We start from the raw sequence: 16,719 nt of genomic DNA on the forward strand, positions 1-16,719 counted from the left end.
AATAACACAGTGGCTTACTTTATGTGGGTTTGTGGTACAACAAAAATGGAGTCATGCAGACGTAACTGTTGTGAGATTCATCACTATTACTGTATTAGTGTAGTTTGTGGATTGTTAGTATTTCATAGTATTTCCTTGTTGGAATATATTGAATTTATCCATTCTATTTGATGGACAGTTCAGCAGCTTCCAGTGCGTAATCATTATCCTTTCTGTTGCTGTGAGCATTCTTGTTTATGTTGTTTGGTAAACATAAATTTGCTTTTCATGGTTATATGCCTGGGGTGGAATTGCTGGGTCATAGCTTATGCATATGTTCATATTCAGTAGTTACTACCCGCCAGATAGGTTTTTCAGAATAGTTACTCCATACTGGCTTTCTTCCTGTAATTTACTGCTAGTCTATCTTCTACCACCAAAATAATTTCTCCTAAAAGATTTGATCTTGCCACTCCTCTGCTTTACATTTTTCCCATTGTCATTCAGTAAAATGCAGTGTCCTTTCTTTGCATGACATATTAGGCTCTTCACAATTTGATATTGCCTGCTTCTGTAGCTTCACCTCCTTCAGGTATGCTTATGCTCTTGCTCGTTAATTTGCAATCTTGGTTGCATATTCAGATCACTGTAAAGTCATCTGTGTAATGCCACAGACCCATAGAAATAGATACTGTGGACGACTGTCAGTGGGTGATGTTCAAATAGCTCCACAAACTATTCTAATTGTACGTAGTCATTCATACTAAACTGCCTGGGGTTTCTCAAATGTAGCATGTACTTTAGCACTTCAGATATTCTTGTAAATGTTTCCCTAAAACTCCACTGCCTTGCAGATTGCTGTTTCTCTCCCTCTGCCCTTATTAACCAGGTAGCCTTAAGTTATCCTCCGCTGTAGTCTTCATGATGCACATGTATAGGTGTCTGTATATACTATATCTCTTTATATTATTGCAGTGTTAAAATTGTTGGCTTTTATTCTGAAAGAGCAGATTTCCTTCTTGTTTATATTCTAGAACTTAGTACCTCACAGATCTATTGTTCCCCCATCTCTTCTCCCTAAGATTAAAAGTAAAATCCTCAATAAATACATACATAAAATTTAGCTGTAGAGAAGGGGATCTGGGGTATCCTTCTATCCCAGCTCACTTCTCACGTTATAACGCCTAAAATAGTTAGGTGGTTATTGTCCCCAAACCCAAAGGGTAAAAAACAGAACAATTTTTCTTTTCAAGTGGCAGGTGTGAGAGTGCGGTTCATGCCAAGTCGGAGAGTGGAGGAACATGTGCTTCTTCCCAGATGTTTGCACCACAGTGGCTACTGTTTTATTTACCTCAGTGAAATGTGACATATCATAGTAGTTTTTTGCTATCTTTCTTTCTTTTTTTTTCCCCTGATAGGATAGGCTATGAAAGAAATTTAAGATTATTATTTGAGAATATCTGAGCATAAATTTATGCTGCACGGGTGCTTTTTAAAGTCTGATTTATTTACAATTTTAGGTCTTGCTTCTCCATTTAAGCCCGTTTTGGATACAAATTACTATTATTCAGGTCAGTGATACTGAAAATAAAATTTACTGATCTTTGAGGTATTAGAGATTTCATCATTTGTCTCTCATTTCAATGCAGCTGTGGAAAGAAATAACCTGATGAGATTGTCACAGAGTATTCCCTTCGTTCCTGTACCTCCACGAGGTAAATCCCAAAATCATAAACCATCACTGGTCTCTAATCTTAAAGAACATGGGTCAGGACAGAATGAGGAGGATTCCTGTGAAGAAATACTGCTTTGTGCACCTTCTTAGCCTATGAGAAGGACAGTGTGCTAAAATACGGGAGAGCATTAGAAACCATTCTTTGTTCTATTTCAAAACCTGGAAAGTTGACATTATAGGGTGTGTGAGACAGGTGGCTCTAATCAGCAGTCTAACATTTACCTCGGAACTGTTTGACTTGCTTCCTAAAAGTTTATCCTCAAGAACTAGGAAGATGAGCCAGTCAGTAAGCAGATGAGTTCATTCCCAAAACACTGTGAAGAAGCCAGGTGCACCAGTATGTCTTGTCATTTCTGACACTCTGTAATTTTCTGGCACTGGGCTCAGGGCCAATTAAAGACCATGCTCCAAAATATAATGTGGATGGGTGCCTGCTGAGGAATACATAGTAAATAGTCTAGCCGTGAGGTTCCTTCTGTCACTTGCCTATGTATGTGTATGTGTGCTCCCCCACACAGGTTGTCTTTACATGCTACAATCTGAAAAATGCTTGTCTTTAAACATATGTTCATCGATATTAAAAAAAAAAATAAAAGGAATATGTATGCATAAGGTGTGATGGTGCGTACACAGCCACCGGAGGAGAACGTCGGTTGTCCTGCTCTGTTACTCAGTGCCTTGTTTCTCATTGCACCTGGAACTAGGCTGACAGCAAGCAAAGCCTAGAGCTCCACACAGCACTGGGTTACAGTTGCCCATGCACTGGTCTCCTCGGGTTTGTCCAATAAGCATTTTTATCCAGTTAGTCACATCCCTTTCAAAGGAAGTGTATTTTTATTTCTATCACCACTTGTAAAATTGCAACTTTGGGGGTTTTATTCCTTGTTTAATATTAACCATAGATACTTAAAAAATCTTACTCTCCTTTGTCATTTTTAAAGTTATGATTTGTTCTTAAACTGTTCATTTGTGTTACAGGTGAGCCCGTCACAGTGTATCGTCTGGAGGAGAGTTCTCCCAGTATACTGAATAACAGCATGTCTTCTTGGTCTCAGCTAGGCCTCTGTGCCAAAATTGAGTTTTTAAGTAAAGAGGAAATGGGAGGTGGTTTACGAAGAGCAGTCAAAGTGCTATGTACCTGGTCAGAGCACGATATCCTGAAATCAGGGCATCTTTATATCATTAAGTCATTTCTCCCTGAGGTGATAAATACATGGTCAAGCATTTATAAAGAAGATACAGTTCTACATCTCTGTCTCAGAGTAAGTGTCAGTGAGCTTGTGACTGTAAGCTATAATCTGAGTTTCATATTTTAACTTTGGAGGTGTGAGTAAACCCGATGAAATCTTATTTACATACTGACAAGGCCTTCCCCATTTCTGTAGGAAATACAACAACAAAGAGCAGCACAGAAGCTCACCTTTGCCTTTAATCAGATGAAACCCAAGTCCATACCATATTCTCCAAGGTAAATGTGTACATTTGGTGGGACTTAGTATTATTTAGATAGTAGTAATTATTGGCACTCATTATTGCTGTTGTGTATTTATTATACATGCTGCTAATCAGTTAGAGTTTCACTAATAACCCCTGGCGATATCTGACTTTTTTGTAAGGTTCCTTGAAGTTTTCCTGCTGTACTGCCATTCAGCAGGACAGTGGTTTGCTGTAGAAGAGTGCATGACTGGTGAATTTAGAAAATACAACAATAATAACGGTGATGAAATCATTCCAACGAACACTCTAGAAGAGATCATGCTAGCCTTTAGCCACTGGACCTATGAATATACCAGAGGGGAGTTACTGGTCCTTGACTTACAAGGTAAATCTATTACTAATTGAATTACTGAGGTGAAGTTATGTGTTGAGTTCTCACCTATTTGTATATTACACATGATATACAGATATCTGCTAAGTTAAAGTCTTAGGCTGATAGGAAGTATAAAATGACTCATTTACAATCATAAAAGTATAGTCACTGGGGTTTTGGATAATGAGATTGGTTGTCTTTCCTTTTATTAAGGTATAGTTTTACTATGCATCCCAAACTGGCCTGGTACTTGTGACTTTCCCATCTGAGTCTCCCAAGTTCCTTAACTAAAGGGATGTGTCACCACACCTAGCCTGGCTATCTTAATAGGATGATACATGTTTGTGTGAAATCTGTTACAATACACTTAGACGTCCAGCTTTTAGTATTTCACAGGTATAAAAATAATTTTTTACCAAAGCAGTAATGAGTGTCTTTGTTTTTTGTTTTATATTATCTTTCACTAAACTATCCAAAAATAAATTAGTAGCTTAAAACAGCAACTGCTTAACTCATGGCTTCCAGAAACCCAAGGAGGTCAAAAGAGGACAGCAGATTCCCTGGAACTGCAGTTCTTAGAATAACCCCTGGAGTTCTAGGCAGTTGTGAGCCTCCACGTGGATGCTGGGAAAAGGAGTAAGTGCTCTTATACTCTGAGCCCCACGCTTCCAGAGTTTAGACAGACTGTAATGGGGATAACCCATCTATCTCTATTGTCCTTTCTGAGGGTTTGAATTGCTGAAGACATTGGGTAGTTTATTTGGAATTAAATATCTTAGATCTCCATTCACTACCTATCAATGTGACTAAAATTTAGGGGTTTCCTATGGTAGGATGATTTTAGGTAGTTGGACATCTTGCATGGTAGCTGCTTTTGCCAAGAGAAAAAGTTCAGACTCTTTCCCCTGCCCTAGTTCTTTGGTTTTTGAGACAGACTTGGAGTGTATCCTTGTATCCTTGGCTGACATGGAACTCATTACACAGACCAGGCTGATCTAAAAACTCAAACTCACATATCCTCCTTCCTCTCCTTCAGGAGTGCTAGTATTAAAGGTGTGAGCCGACCCACCTAATGGTAAAAAGCTAAAACAAGGGCTTGTTCAGGTTCTTTCTACCTATTCCTCCCTCACGTGTAGTTTCATCGCATGTAGTTTTCACTCCTTAGGCAGATACTGTACTACTACTACCCTTAAGTTTCACACTGAGTCTGAGTTGTTGGATAACTTTGTAGTATGGAGGTCCATGCTGTATGTCTGCATTGGTAGACCTTCAGTTTTAGTTTTGCTCCTATAGCCAGAGCTGTTGCTGTTCTCACTTGTCAGTGGGCTTCTAAATTGGCTTAATGAGAGGTTGGTGCAGTTTTATTAACATTGTGATTAAGAATGATGCTATAAAATCTCTCCAAACCTTTTTATTATGTGAGCATAAATGTTTATATCGTTTGCATAATACATATTATTTGTCTATTTTATGTATATATTTAAAGGTGTAGGAGAAAACTTGACTGACCCATCTGTGATAAAAGCTGAAGAAAACAGGTAATAAGATTTAACTGTTTTGTTGTGGCATAATTTGCTATTTTAAACTCCACATTTCCACTTCTTTAAACTTAAACTCCTTTCTTTACTCGCTAATTCTTCAGATCCTGTGACATGGTTTTTGGCCCTGCCAATCTAGGAGAAGATGCAATAAAAAACTTCAGAGCCAAACATCACTGTAATTCTTGCTGTCGAAAGCTTAAACTTCCAGGTAAAAAATTTCACTCTTTTTCTGCTGTGTGGTCCAAGCTAACTTTGAATTCAATATTTGGCTACCTTAGTCTCTGGGGTACTGGAATAATTTACATTTGCCATCATGCCTAGTTTATAGGATTTTAATCCATATGCTGTATATGGTGTTTACTATAAAAAGGCCAGAGGTACAAAGGTTTCAGTGATTGACCTGGAATTCCTGTGGTAGCTCCTGTATAAGTATACATGAACTCTTCTTCCATAACTCCAGTTCCAGAGGATTTGGCTCCCTTTTCTGGCTTCTGAGGGCACTAGACATACATATGATACACATACATAAATGCAAGCAAAACACTTAACACACCTAGAAAAGTAAACAGGACTTAAAGAGAGAAAATTATTTTAATTTTACTTAAAAATAATTTTTTTTTTTAAGATTTATTTATTTGAGTACACTGTCACTTTCTTCAAACACACCAGAAGAGGGCATCGGATCCCATTACAGATGGTTGTGAGCCACCATGTGGGTGCTAGGAATTGAACTCAGGACCTCTGGAAGAGCAGTCAGTGCTCTAACTACTGAGCCATCTCTCCAGCCCCCAAAATAAACATTCTTAAGAAACAAGAAGAAAAAATATTTAAATTTAATCAAAGTGTAAAAATATAGTTAACAGCTTTAAAAAATATTTAAGCTGACACTTTAAAAAATTTTATTTGGGGGGCTGGAGAGATGGCTCAGTAGTTAGAGCACTCGCTGCTCTTCCAAAGATCCTGAGTTCAATTCCTAGCCACCCCATGGTGCCTCACAACCGTCTGTAATGGAATCCGATGCCCTCTGCTGGTGTGTCTGAAGATATCAATAGTGTACCCATATACATTAAATAAATTAATTAATTTTAAAAAAAAAGAATGTTCATTTTTATGGACATAGTTATACATGCCTTTAATCCCAGCATTCAGGAAACAGAGTCTTGTGTATCTCTGAATTTTAAGGCCAGCCTAGACTACATAGGGAGTTCTAGGTTAGCTGAGGCTGCATAAACTCTTTCTCAAAATGGGGTGGGGATGTATTAATTCTTGGGGAGTTCCACACACTGGCTTTTGATCATGTTCACTGCCTGCCATACCTTCCTGTTCACCTGTGTGTTCTCTTCCTTTTTTTCAAAAACCCATCAAGTCTATTTGTGCTACCTATATATTCCTGGGTGTGTTCAACTTACCAGGGATTACTTTGTTGGGGAGTTGGGGGTTGGGGTCTTGCTTTGTAGATCATGCTGACCCTGAATTCATTGAGATCTACCTGCCTCAGCCTTCTACCTGGCCACACCTGACTTTTTATGTGGGTTCTGAGAATAAAACTTGGGTCCTTATACTTATATGGCAAGTGTTTTACTGACTGAACTATCTATACAGCTCAGGGACAACATTTTTAAAGAATGCTGACTTCCCTCTCCCAGGTAGTTCATTGACTATGGGTAGAACTTACCCGTTGCCTCTCTATTTTGACATTTGGTCTGCATGGGGCTTGTGCTGTTAGAATCACTGTGAGTCCTTATATATGCAGCTGCTCTTTTGTGTCTGGAAGACACCATTCCCTTGTGTTTATGTACCTCCTGTGGCTCTTAGTCTTTCTCTCCTTCCCCAATGTGTTGTCTATTCTCTTCATGTTTAGTTTTTTTGGTTTGGTTTGGTTTGGTTGGTTTTGTTTGTTTGTTTGTGGGTTTTTTTTGTTTTTGTTTTTGTTTTTTTGTCTGTGTGTGTGTGTATTCAAGATGCTAACCCCTCTGTCAGGTATTTAACTGTTAAAGATAATTTCTATTTTGTAGATTGCCTCTTCACTCAAATGATAGTGGTTTTTGCTGTACAGAAACATTTCAGTTTCATGAGGTCCATTTATTAATTGTTGGTCTTAAATATTATATGGCTAGGATCCTATTGAGAAAGTCCTTTCAAAGTACCAATGAATTTAAGCCTATTCCCAACTGTATCCTATATCTAATTCAACACATCAGATCTTATGTGGAGTTTCTTGATCCATTTGGAGTTTTGTGCTGGATGAGACATAAGTATCAAATTTCATTCTTCTGTGTAGCTTCCCAGTTTGTAAAGCTGTTGAATATGCCCTCTTCGGTATTTTGTTGGCGTCTTTCAGGTGGATGTAGGAGTGTGCACTTATACGTGGGCCCTCAGTTCTAGTCCATTGTTTAGTGGGTCTGACTTTATGCTAGTCAGTATCTATATCTATATAGTATGCTATAGTGTCTCTTGAAATCTGGATGATAAATTTCTTTTCTTTTTTTTTAATGATCATGAAAAAAAAAACAGGAGAAAGAATTTTGGCTAGTTTATTTGTGTTTCCATGTGAAATTTAAGATTCTTTTTTGATTTCTGTCAAAAGTTGTGTTGGAATTTTGATAAGATTACATTGCATCTGTAGATTGCTTTTGGTGGAATAGCCGTTTTCACAATCTTAACCATACATAACAGGACATGAGCATGGGGAGTTTTCCATCTGTGGTACAAGACTGTGACCCTGTAAGCATTACAAAAGCAGTTCCTGGTACACTGTGTTCATTAATGTATCGTAACACTTCTGTGACCACAATTGTACACACCTTATATACTATTGCTATATTATCATATTTACATGATTTACTGATTTTGTAGTCCTTATGTAATAATTATATAGAAATGTATGGCTACTAAGTATGTAATTTAAGGAAACAGATCTGACACATTTAGAAGAAAATTAATGTAGAAAATGTTATTTCTTCATTTATAAGTTTCTGACTTTTTTTTTCTCCTTTTCCCGGCTGGGGTTGTGCATATAGATCTGAAGAGGAATGACTACACGCCTGATAAAATCATATTTCCTCAGGATGAGTCATCAGATCTGAATCTTCAATCTGGAAATTCCACCAAAGAATCAGAAGCAACAAACTCTGTTCGTCTCATGTTATAGTACTGAATCATTGATTTTGCCTACACTTCACAAAAGTGTGACTGTCATTTTTCCTTTCAGAGGGAAATTGATGATACAGGAAGGTGTGTGCATAATGAGCTTGCTGGCCCCACACATAGTTTAGAGGTAATGTTCTCATTGAAAAGCACCTCGAGGCTGTAGATGACAGCTGGGAAATGTTAACGTGACGAAAGTTAGTGCTCTCAGCTTGTGAAGGACCTGAAACTTTGCTGTGGAGCGTGGTGATTCTCTGTCACTTGGTGCAGTACCATTAACCAAAGTCAAGTGTCTTCAGATTTTATTGGCTGCTCAGTTAACAGCCATTCAACTAAAGAAACTCAGTTGCGCAGCTTTTTGGTTAAATGGCTAAAGTCTTCCTCAGTCTGTGCTCTGTGATAATGATGTTAGCTCTCAACTAGATGTTTGTGGCCACAGGAAAACTACTCCTTACACTTTTGCTTCACAGGCATGTTACAAAGCCTGCACTGAAAACCATTTGTCTTCCCTCCCTCTCTCTTTTCCCTATAGTATTGTGGATCAAATCCAAGGGCCTCATGAAAACCATTTTCTTTTTTTTTTTTTTTTTTTTTGGTTTTTCGAGACAGGGTTTCTCTGTGTAGCCCTGGCTGTCCTGGAACTCACTCTGTAGACCAGGCTGGCCTCGAACTCAGAAATCCACCTGCCTCTGCCTCCCAAGTGCTGGGATTAAAGGCGTGCGCCACCACCGCCTGGCGAAAACCATTTTCTAAGAGACATTTTATTTAAGAATCAACTTTAGAGTCTATGTTTATGAATACAGCAAGTTTTTGTTAAACAAAACCTGAATTGTGCAAAAGGGTTTTTTTTTTTTAACATTTATCAATGTTAAGTAAAAGAAAGCCATGGTAAATAAGAATTAACTCATTGTTCAATGTGGGTGTTTCCTGTGAGGAAGGTTACAGTTGTAACAGCCTGCAGTTGCATACATCTCCAAAGATTTACAGACTTAGTGTATCAAATCAGAGTATCATGTGAGCTCTCACATTTAAAATTCTATAGGAATGTGTCAATGTGAATTCTATTTCTGGTACTTATTTAAGAAATCAGTTGTTGGATTATCCTTATACAGTATAGGGAGATCACAATACAACTTTATGCCAATAAAATATAACTTAATTGCCCAGATATTTTTGGATATTTAGAAACAAGAAAAGCTTATCATTTGACTCAAGTTTTATGCTTTCTCTTTCTTTTCATTTCCTAGGTACTAATTTTAATTTTTATTTGGAAGGGAGCAGTGTAAAGCTTATTTGTATTCAATAGTGTATCTCATAGATACAGACAAGGCCGCAGAGTTAAGTCGTTAAATAGTGTTTAATGTTGATGTGGAGAGAAAAGGTGTATTACTTAAAGATACTATACCATATACATTTTGTATATCATTAAATCTTTAAAAGAAATTAAATTTATTCTTGTTTACAGATGTTTAATGAGTTTACTCATTCTGAAATGTATGGTTTGTCTGTGTCAGTTTGTGTGGGTGTGTGTTTGTGTGGCAGGGAGTAGTACACCAGATAAACCCCTTCTTTCCTAACTTCCATTTTATCCAGAAATTTTATCATAGCAATAAAAATGAAACTATAAGAGGTGCCATTTCTTGAACATTTACTTATTTCCTTTGACCTTTTTGTTTTTCTTTATTCTGGAGAATGACCTGTAAATGACACTTTTTGTCCCAAACAAGTATTGCCTTTGATTGTTGAATCAAATACCCTCTTCTGACCATCAAAGGCATTAGGCACACAAATGCTGCAGGTACATACATTCAGGCAAAACACTCCATAGACTCAAAATATTTTTTGAGAAATTATCACAATACTAAACAGTGATGTGGAATGTGTTTGAGTGGGTCAGGTACAGCAAGAACTCCTATAGCTGTTCATTGCTTAGAAGCATTGAAAGAGCCAGGCAGTGGTCGGGGGCAGAGGCAGGAGAGTCTCTGAGTTTGAAGCCAGCCTTGTGTACAGAGTTCCAGGATAGCCAGTGAAACCCTGCCTTGAGCCACCCACCTACCCCCCTCCAAAAAAAAAAAAAAGTATAATAGAAAAGCTATTTGCAGGGGCTCAGGAGATGACTCAGAGGTTAAGAGTACTGTTTGCTCTTCCAGAGGTCCTGAGTCATGACATGCTGGCTCACAACCATCTGTAATGGGATCCAATGCCCTCTTTTGGTGTGTTTGAAGACAGCTACAGAGCACTCATATATGATAAATAAATGAGTAAATAAATCTTTTTTTAAAAAGAAAAGCTATTTGCAGTGTGGAGATTCTTTTTTTCTATTTATTGCAACTTAACTATTTTCACATCTTGTGTTGGAAAACCCACCTTGTCTGTAAGCTTTTCCTTAGGAGAATTCCAAGCTTGGGAATGTAGATTGTGAAGCATTTTCGGGTAAGCTTTTATCATAGTGTGAGGGCAGAGATTCTCTGTTAGTGTGCAGCACTCACCAAGATCTACATGGCTTTCATGTCTTTTCCTACCCAACAGCTAGCTGTCTTCTCCCTAGGGATTTTCAGGTCACATATTGCATACGAAGTACACGGATTAAAGCATCATAGATACACAAGAGCATATATATCAACTGAGCATGGTGGCACACACCTTTAACTCCACCACTAGGGAGTCAGGCAGGCTGAACTCACTGTGTAGAACACACACTGCACTTGAACTCACAAAGAAGCATATTTATCTTTTGAGACAGATTTCCCCCCCCTACGAATGTATCATGGTATAGCTGCTTCCATTAGTAAAAATATAAGCATGCACACCTAGGAGACATGTAGGTGTGTATAGTGTATATCAAAGTGTTTACACTGACTCCGTGTTCAGTCCCTTCCCCCTTTTGAAGTATCTGAGTGCCTTCACATATGAATGTGTACTGTGTGTTCTGGGTACTGGTGGAAGCCAGAAGAGTGGATTCTCTAGAAGTTACAGGCAGTTGTGAGCCTCAGGCACTGGAAACTGAACTCCAATCCTTCCTGCGAGAGAAGTCACTGCTTTTAACTGCTGGGTCATTTCTCCAGCCCTCCATGTTCAACTTTATACATTTTAATTTTTCTTTGTGTATGGGTGTTTTGCCTGCACACTTGTATGCTGCTATTCAGGGTCTACTGTTTCATCTGCAGTGGAGTGATCCGTAACAATTGCAACCATTGGATCCTGGGAGGAGAGCCAGACAGTGGTGGTGCACGCCTTTAATCCCAGCACTTGGGAGGCAGAGGCAGGCAGATTTCTGAGTTCGAGGCCAGCCTGGTCTACAGAGTGAATTCCAGGACAGCCAGGGCTATACAGAGAAACCCTGTCTCAACAAAACAAAACAAAAAAAAAGATCCTGAGAGGAGAAGGCAGGTGGGACGGCTGGGAGTGGGCACAGGCAATAAGAGGGAGAGGCAGCTTCAGTGAGACAGCTTGTCTAATGGGGGGAACAAAAGCTATTTAAACCTTTTGTAGGATGAGTAGAGACCACTGGGTGTGAGCATACATCACTGGCCAGGGCCTAGGTACTGGGGATGCATAAGGAGAAATTCCAGATGCTGCTGGACTTGAACTTAAGGGGAGAGGAAGTTACCCTGGCTAGTGCTACATGATCTCTGGTGAGGCAAGGGTAGGACACGTGATTGTACACAGAAACAAAGGCCCAGGGCAAGAGGAGTGAGCCTATTACAGATCTCAGGATGAGATCTCCAGGGTTTGCACATGCCTTAGCCCCACTCTTGCTCAGGGCCTGCTACCTGGTCCACAGCATGCCTGGCTAGAAGAGGACTTTGGCTTCCCTGAAACTGGAGTTGTTAAAGACATTTGTGAGCAGCCACGAGTGTTGAGAACAGAAAAATAGCCTGTGCTCTTAACCACTGAGTCATTTCTCCAACCCTGATTTATTTTTAATATTTACATGTGTGGATATACGTGTGTGTGTGTGTGTGTGTGTGTGTGTGGATATACATGTATATGTGGAAGTCAGATCAGACTAAGGCATTCCCCCGGGGAGCCATCCACCTTGTTTTTAAAGACAGGGTCTCTCTAAAAGTTCACCAAGTAGACTAGATTTGCTATCCCAGGGTCTGTCTTACCTGCCTCCTCAACACAGATTACGTGCACTTGCCACCACGCCTCATGAGCTGTCTCCCAAAACTCATCATCTCTTAACATTTGAAGGCATTTTATAGTTAACCTTTAAATAAGAGTAGAACTAGAAAAAGATTGAGTAGAACTTTTGACTGGCATGCAGGAGGCCCTAAGTTCTACTTAACACAGGAAGAAAGAAGAGAAGAGACAATTCAAGCAATCATAAAGAACCCTTGTAAGAAGTCTTAATTGGGCTGGAGCAATGGCTCAGTGGATAAGAGCACTGGCTGCAGTTCCAGAGGCTCCAGGTTTGATAGCCAGCACCCACATGGTGGCTCACACCCATCTGTAAATCCAGACCCAGGAGATCCTCTCCCCTATTCTGGGCTCTACAGTCACCAAGCACACAGGTGGTGCACAGATGCACACCCAGATAAAATACTGGTACACAAACTGTGTGTTCAAAACAGAGCACCAGTTGCTCTTGCAAAGGATCCGGGGTTAGTTAGTTCCCACCCACACAGTGGCTCACAGACACCTGTAACACCAGTCCTAATCCATCTGACACCCTGTTTTGGCTTTTGAGGACACCAAGTACATAGATGGTGCACATATGTGCATGCCAGCAAAACACTCATACATTAGAAAATCCTTTTAAAATGTAATGGGAATATGCAAGAGTTGGAAAGCACAAAGCTGGCATCAAAACTTTCAAATACCATAAGGTCTAATGTGAATATTTTAAACCTGTAATCCCAGCACTCAGGAGGCAGACACAGAGGCAGAAGGATCATGAGTTCAAGGTCAGCCTGGGCTGCTCACTGAGACCTTGTCTCAAGAAGGCTGGGAAGAGTTAGGGAGCTGTCTTAGCAAGTAGGGGTGCTTACTGAGCAAATGGGATTGTATACTTGTTGTAACCACAGTGCTGAGGGGTACAGAGATGGAGATTGGGGTGGGTAACATTGGGAAGGAGAGCTAAGATAGCTTCCAGCTGGATGAGACAACCAAACTGATTAGATAACAGGAAACCAGCGACTCTGGGAAGCAAGTAGGTGTTTGCAAGTTGGCTAGCCAGCTGCAGGGAGCCCAGGAGAACATACACAAGGCAGGGTGGTTTCACACTTGCTTCTAATGTAGCTAAATGTAACCGACTGAAGTGTAGGTGAGGATTTTAACAAGAAACCCCCAGAGGACACAATCTCCTGTGGTTACATCTCCGGTAACTGACAGTATGCTATACCACATGACAGTTGAGAGAGCTGATGAACACTCACAGACCCCATCTAGGTCAGCAGCGATATTTGCAAGGTTGGCAGAGCTGGCACTGCCAGACCAGGCTGACAGCCAGCAAACCAGTCAAGCTCAACAAAGCAAGTCAGAGATGATCAGGTGGCTTGAGAGAGTGACCACTCTCCTATGTGAGTGGGCCAGAAGAGCATGCACAGAGTATGTGAATTTTTTTTGTTTTTCTCTTTTTTTCTTTTTTCTTTTCTGTCTTTCTCTCTTTATTTTTCTTTTCTTTCTCTCTCTCTCTCTCTCTCTCTCTCTCTCTCTCTCTCTCTCTCTCTCTTTCTTTCTTTTTTTTTGGTTTTTCGAGACAGGGTTTCTCTTTATAGCCCGAGCTGCTGTCTGTCCTGGAACTTACTCTGTAGACTAGGCTGGCCTCTAACTCAGAAGTCCACCTGTCTCTACTTCCCAAGTGCTGGGATTAAAGAGGTGCGCCACCACTGCCCAGCAGTATGTAAATCTTTAATTGCCCTACTCCCTGACATGTGCAGAGAATCAACCAATTGTAATAGGATTCTAAGTTTGTTTAGTTTGTTTGTTTGTTTGTTTGTTTGTTTTTTGAGACAGGGTTTCTCTGTAGCCTTGGCTGTACTGGAACTTGATCTGTAGACCAGACTGGCTTTGAACTCAGAGATACACCTGGCTCTGCCTCCCAAGTGCTTTGATTAAAGATTAAAGGAATAATTCAGTTATGTTGTATGCCATTACAACCAACCAGGATTCTCAGTCTTTGTCCAGTTTCTGGTCTAACTCCTATAAAAAGCCCCTAAACAAACAAACAACTCACTGTTTACTTCTCTCTTGGGAACTCCCACATACTGCTCTTCCCTAGTTTCTCACTTTTCTTTGATTTCTCCCAAGAAAGATTGTTTTCACTTTAGATTTTTATTTTTCACAATTGGGAGAGAATTCAAGAGCCACAACCTTGAGTTAACTTTCACTGGCTGTGTAGTCTGTGGAAACCCAAGTCTCTCGCTCATAGCTATCAGGATGGAGAAAGGTCTCAATGATCTCAAAATTGCATCATACTGAAAATTATTTAAAGTATGGGTAAACCTCACTCTCCTCAATTTCGCAGGGTGATCTCTTACCAGAGAGCATTTCTCCTTGGTCCTTGTCTTTTTTTATTATTATTATAAATGACTTGCTTTTTTAAAAAAGATTTTATTTCTTTATTTTTTATATATATATATATGATGAGTACACTGTAGCTGTCTTCAGACACACCAGAAGATGGCATCAGATCCCATTACAGATGGTTGTGAGCCACCATGTGGTTGCTGGGAACTGAACTCAGAACCTTTTGGAAGAACAGTCAGTGCTCTTAACCGCTGAGCCATCTCTCCAGCCCTTTTCTTTTTCTTTTTTTTTCTTTTCTTTTTTTTTTTTTTTTTTGGTTTTTTTAGACAGGGTTTCTCTGTGTAGCCCTGGCTGTCCTGGAACTCACTCTGTAGACCAGGCTGGCCTCGAACTCCTGCCTCTGCCTCCCAAGTGCTGGGATTAAAGGCGTGCGCCACCACTGCTCAGTGGTCCTTGTCTTCTTGAAGGAAATAATTCAGTTATGTTGGAGACTGTCCAAATATAAATTTATCAGCCCAGAGAGTCTGAGGTGAATGGGCTGGCTGAATAGGGTCAGCCCACTAGATTATGTGCTGGGGACTTTTACAAGGTTTTATCACTATTTGTGAAATGGGTTTTGTATTCACAGGGGTGAAGCGGACTGCTTTCCTCCAAAGTCATCGTACCTGATCTTTACTTTTAATAAAAAATCCCCTGTGATATTCTAGAAGAGCCTACAAGAGGGGGGCTCTCAAACAGCAATGCAAAGGACAAAGGACTGCACAGACTGCAAAGGACAGCATAGACTGGGAATTGTGACGCAGTCCTGCTTTACGAGTTCTTTGTAACTGTACCAGGGCAGCAACCTGGAAAGTGCCTGCCACTTTAATTCCCGATCCAGCAGGAAGAACCTAAGTTACAGCATCAAGGATATTTAACCAGGGAGCATTCTCACTACCAAGACACAGCTGTTGTTACCCCCATGGAACTCCTTACCTCTCAGCTGTACCAGGAGATGTTAAGTAGATTACACGTTCACAAAAAATCCATTACGTATCACCAAGCTTAAAAACCAAGTGAGTTGGAATAACATAGTCATCCTTGCTACTCGACTTTAGCATAACATAAAGATGTGGAGAGAACATAGACTACACTTTCATATTGTCTAAATATTTAAAATACATGGAAGTAGATTTTGAAAATACCCCATAGCTTTCAGATAACTAGAAAAAAATGTCTAAGAGGGGAAGATTAAGACAAACCACTAAAAAGAGAAGGAAAACTGAAGAAGAAGCAGCCCTCTAAGTATAGTGTGAGCCCTGTGAGTCGAGGGCATCCTGTGGGCAGAGGTGCCCTGGTGTGCAGCTGAGGCAGGAATGTCCCGTGCTGGGCAGTGGGAACACAGCTAGCATTGGGCATTGATGAGACAGGCTATGCTAGAGCTGACAGAAGCTAGGTGTCTCCCGGTTGTGGTTATTAGCGTGAATTCTGATTCTCAACACATACATGCACACACACAGAGAGCCATCATTATGGATCTAATGCATATTTCTTAGTCACTGTAGGGGGTTGTTTGGTATAGTGTGTGTGTGTGTGTGTGTGTGTGTGTGTGTGTGTGTGTGTTGCAGTGTGTGGCTTGCAACTAAAAAGCCTAGAAAGGACACTCTCCAACCTGTTAAATGCCTACAGGCCAAGTGTGCTCCTGGAGCCCAGCTTTCATGAGCTGTCACCTCATACTGGGGTAGATCTTTGATGACACGGCTGAGTCCTATTTGCTTCTGACCTCCTCATCCATGTGCTGTGACCGACCCCAGGGAAGCTCATTGGGTCACCAAGTTGGACTTTGATGGTATCCTCCCTTTGGCCTGTCTTCAGTCCCTACCTGGGATAAACTCATACCAAGGGCTATCTGCTTGCTCTCAGCTGGTGCCTGGCTGTCCCAATAGATCTGCTCAGAGAGCAGGCCCGCACCAGCTTGGCACTCGAGACAAGGCACAACACAGGTGCTCTCCCAGCTCACAGCCACATGCTTTCTCTAGTTAGAGCAGAGGATG

General features: G+C 40.4%; 1 protein-coding gene across 3 annotated transcripts in view; it reads left to right on the forward strand.

Annotated features, from left to right (window-relative positions):
* Positions 1 to 8,767, forward strand: part of Trpm7 (transient receptor potential cation channel subfamily M member 7) — an 81,480-nt gene extending 72,713 nt beyond the window's left edge. For all 3 annotated transcript variants that reach the window (XM_028756112.1, XM_028756122.1, XM_028756132.1), the window contains 8 exons: positions 1,500 to 1,550; positions 1,629 to 1,694; positions 2,693 to 2,976; positions 3,100 to 3,182; positions 3,331 to 3,536; positions 5,011 to 5,062; positions 5,167 to 5,273; positions 8,086 to 8,767. In XM_028756112.1, the coding sequence (XP_028611945.1) occupies positions 1,500 to 1,550; positions 1,629 to 1,694; positions 2,693 to 2,976; positions 3,100 to 3,182; positions 3,331 to 3,536; positions 5,011 to 5,062; positions 5,167 to 5,273; positions 8,086 to 8,216 (980 nt within the window). In that variant the 3' untranslated portion in view covers positions 8,217 to 8,767. The remainder of the gene's footprint in view (positions 1 to 1,499; positions 1,551 to 1,628; positions 1,695 to 2,692; positions 2,977 to 3,099; positions 3,183 to 3,330; positions 3,537 to 5,010; positions 5,063 to 5,166; positions 5,274 to 8,085) is intronic.
* The last annotated feature ends 7,952 nt before the right edge of the window (positions 8,768 to 16,719 follow it).

This window comes from Grammomys surdaster, unplaced genomic scaffold (genome assembly GCF_004785775.1).
Source record: "Grammomys surdaster isolate TR1022 unplaced genomic scaffold, NIH_TR_1.0 129, whole genome shotgun sequence".
Classification (NCBI taxonomy): Eukaryota; Metazoa; Chordata; class Mammalia; order Rodentia; family Muridae; genus Grammomys; species Grammomys surdaster.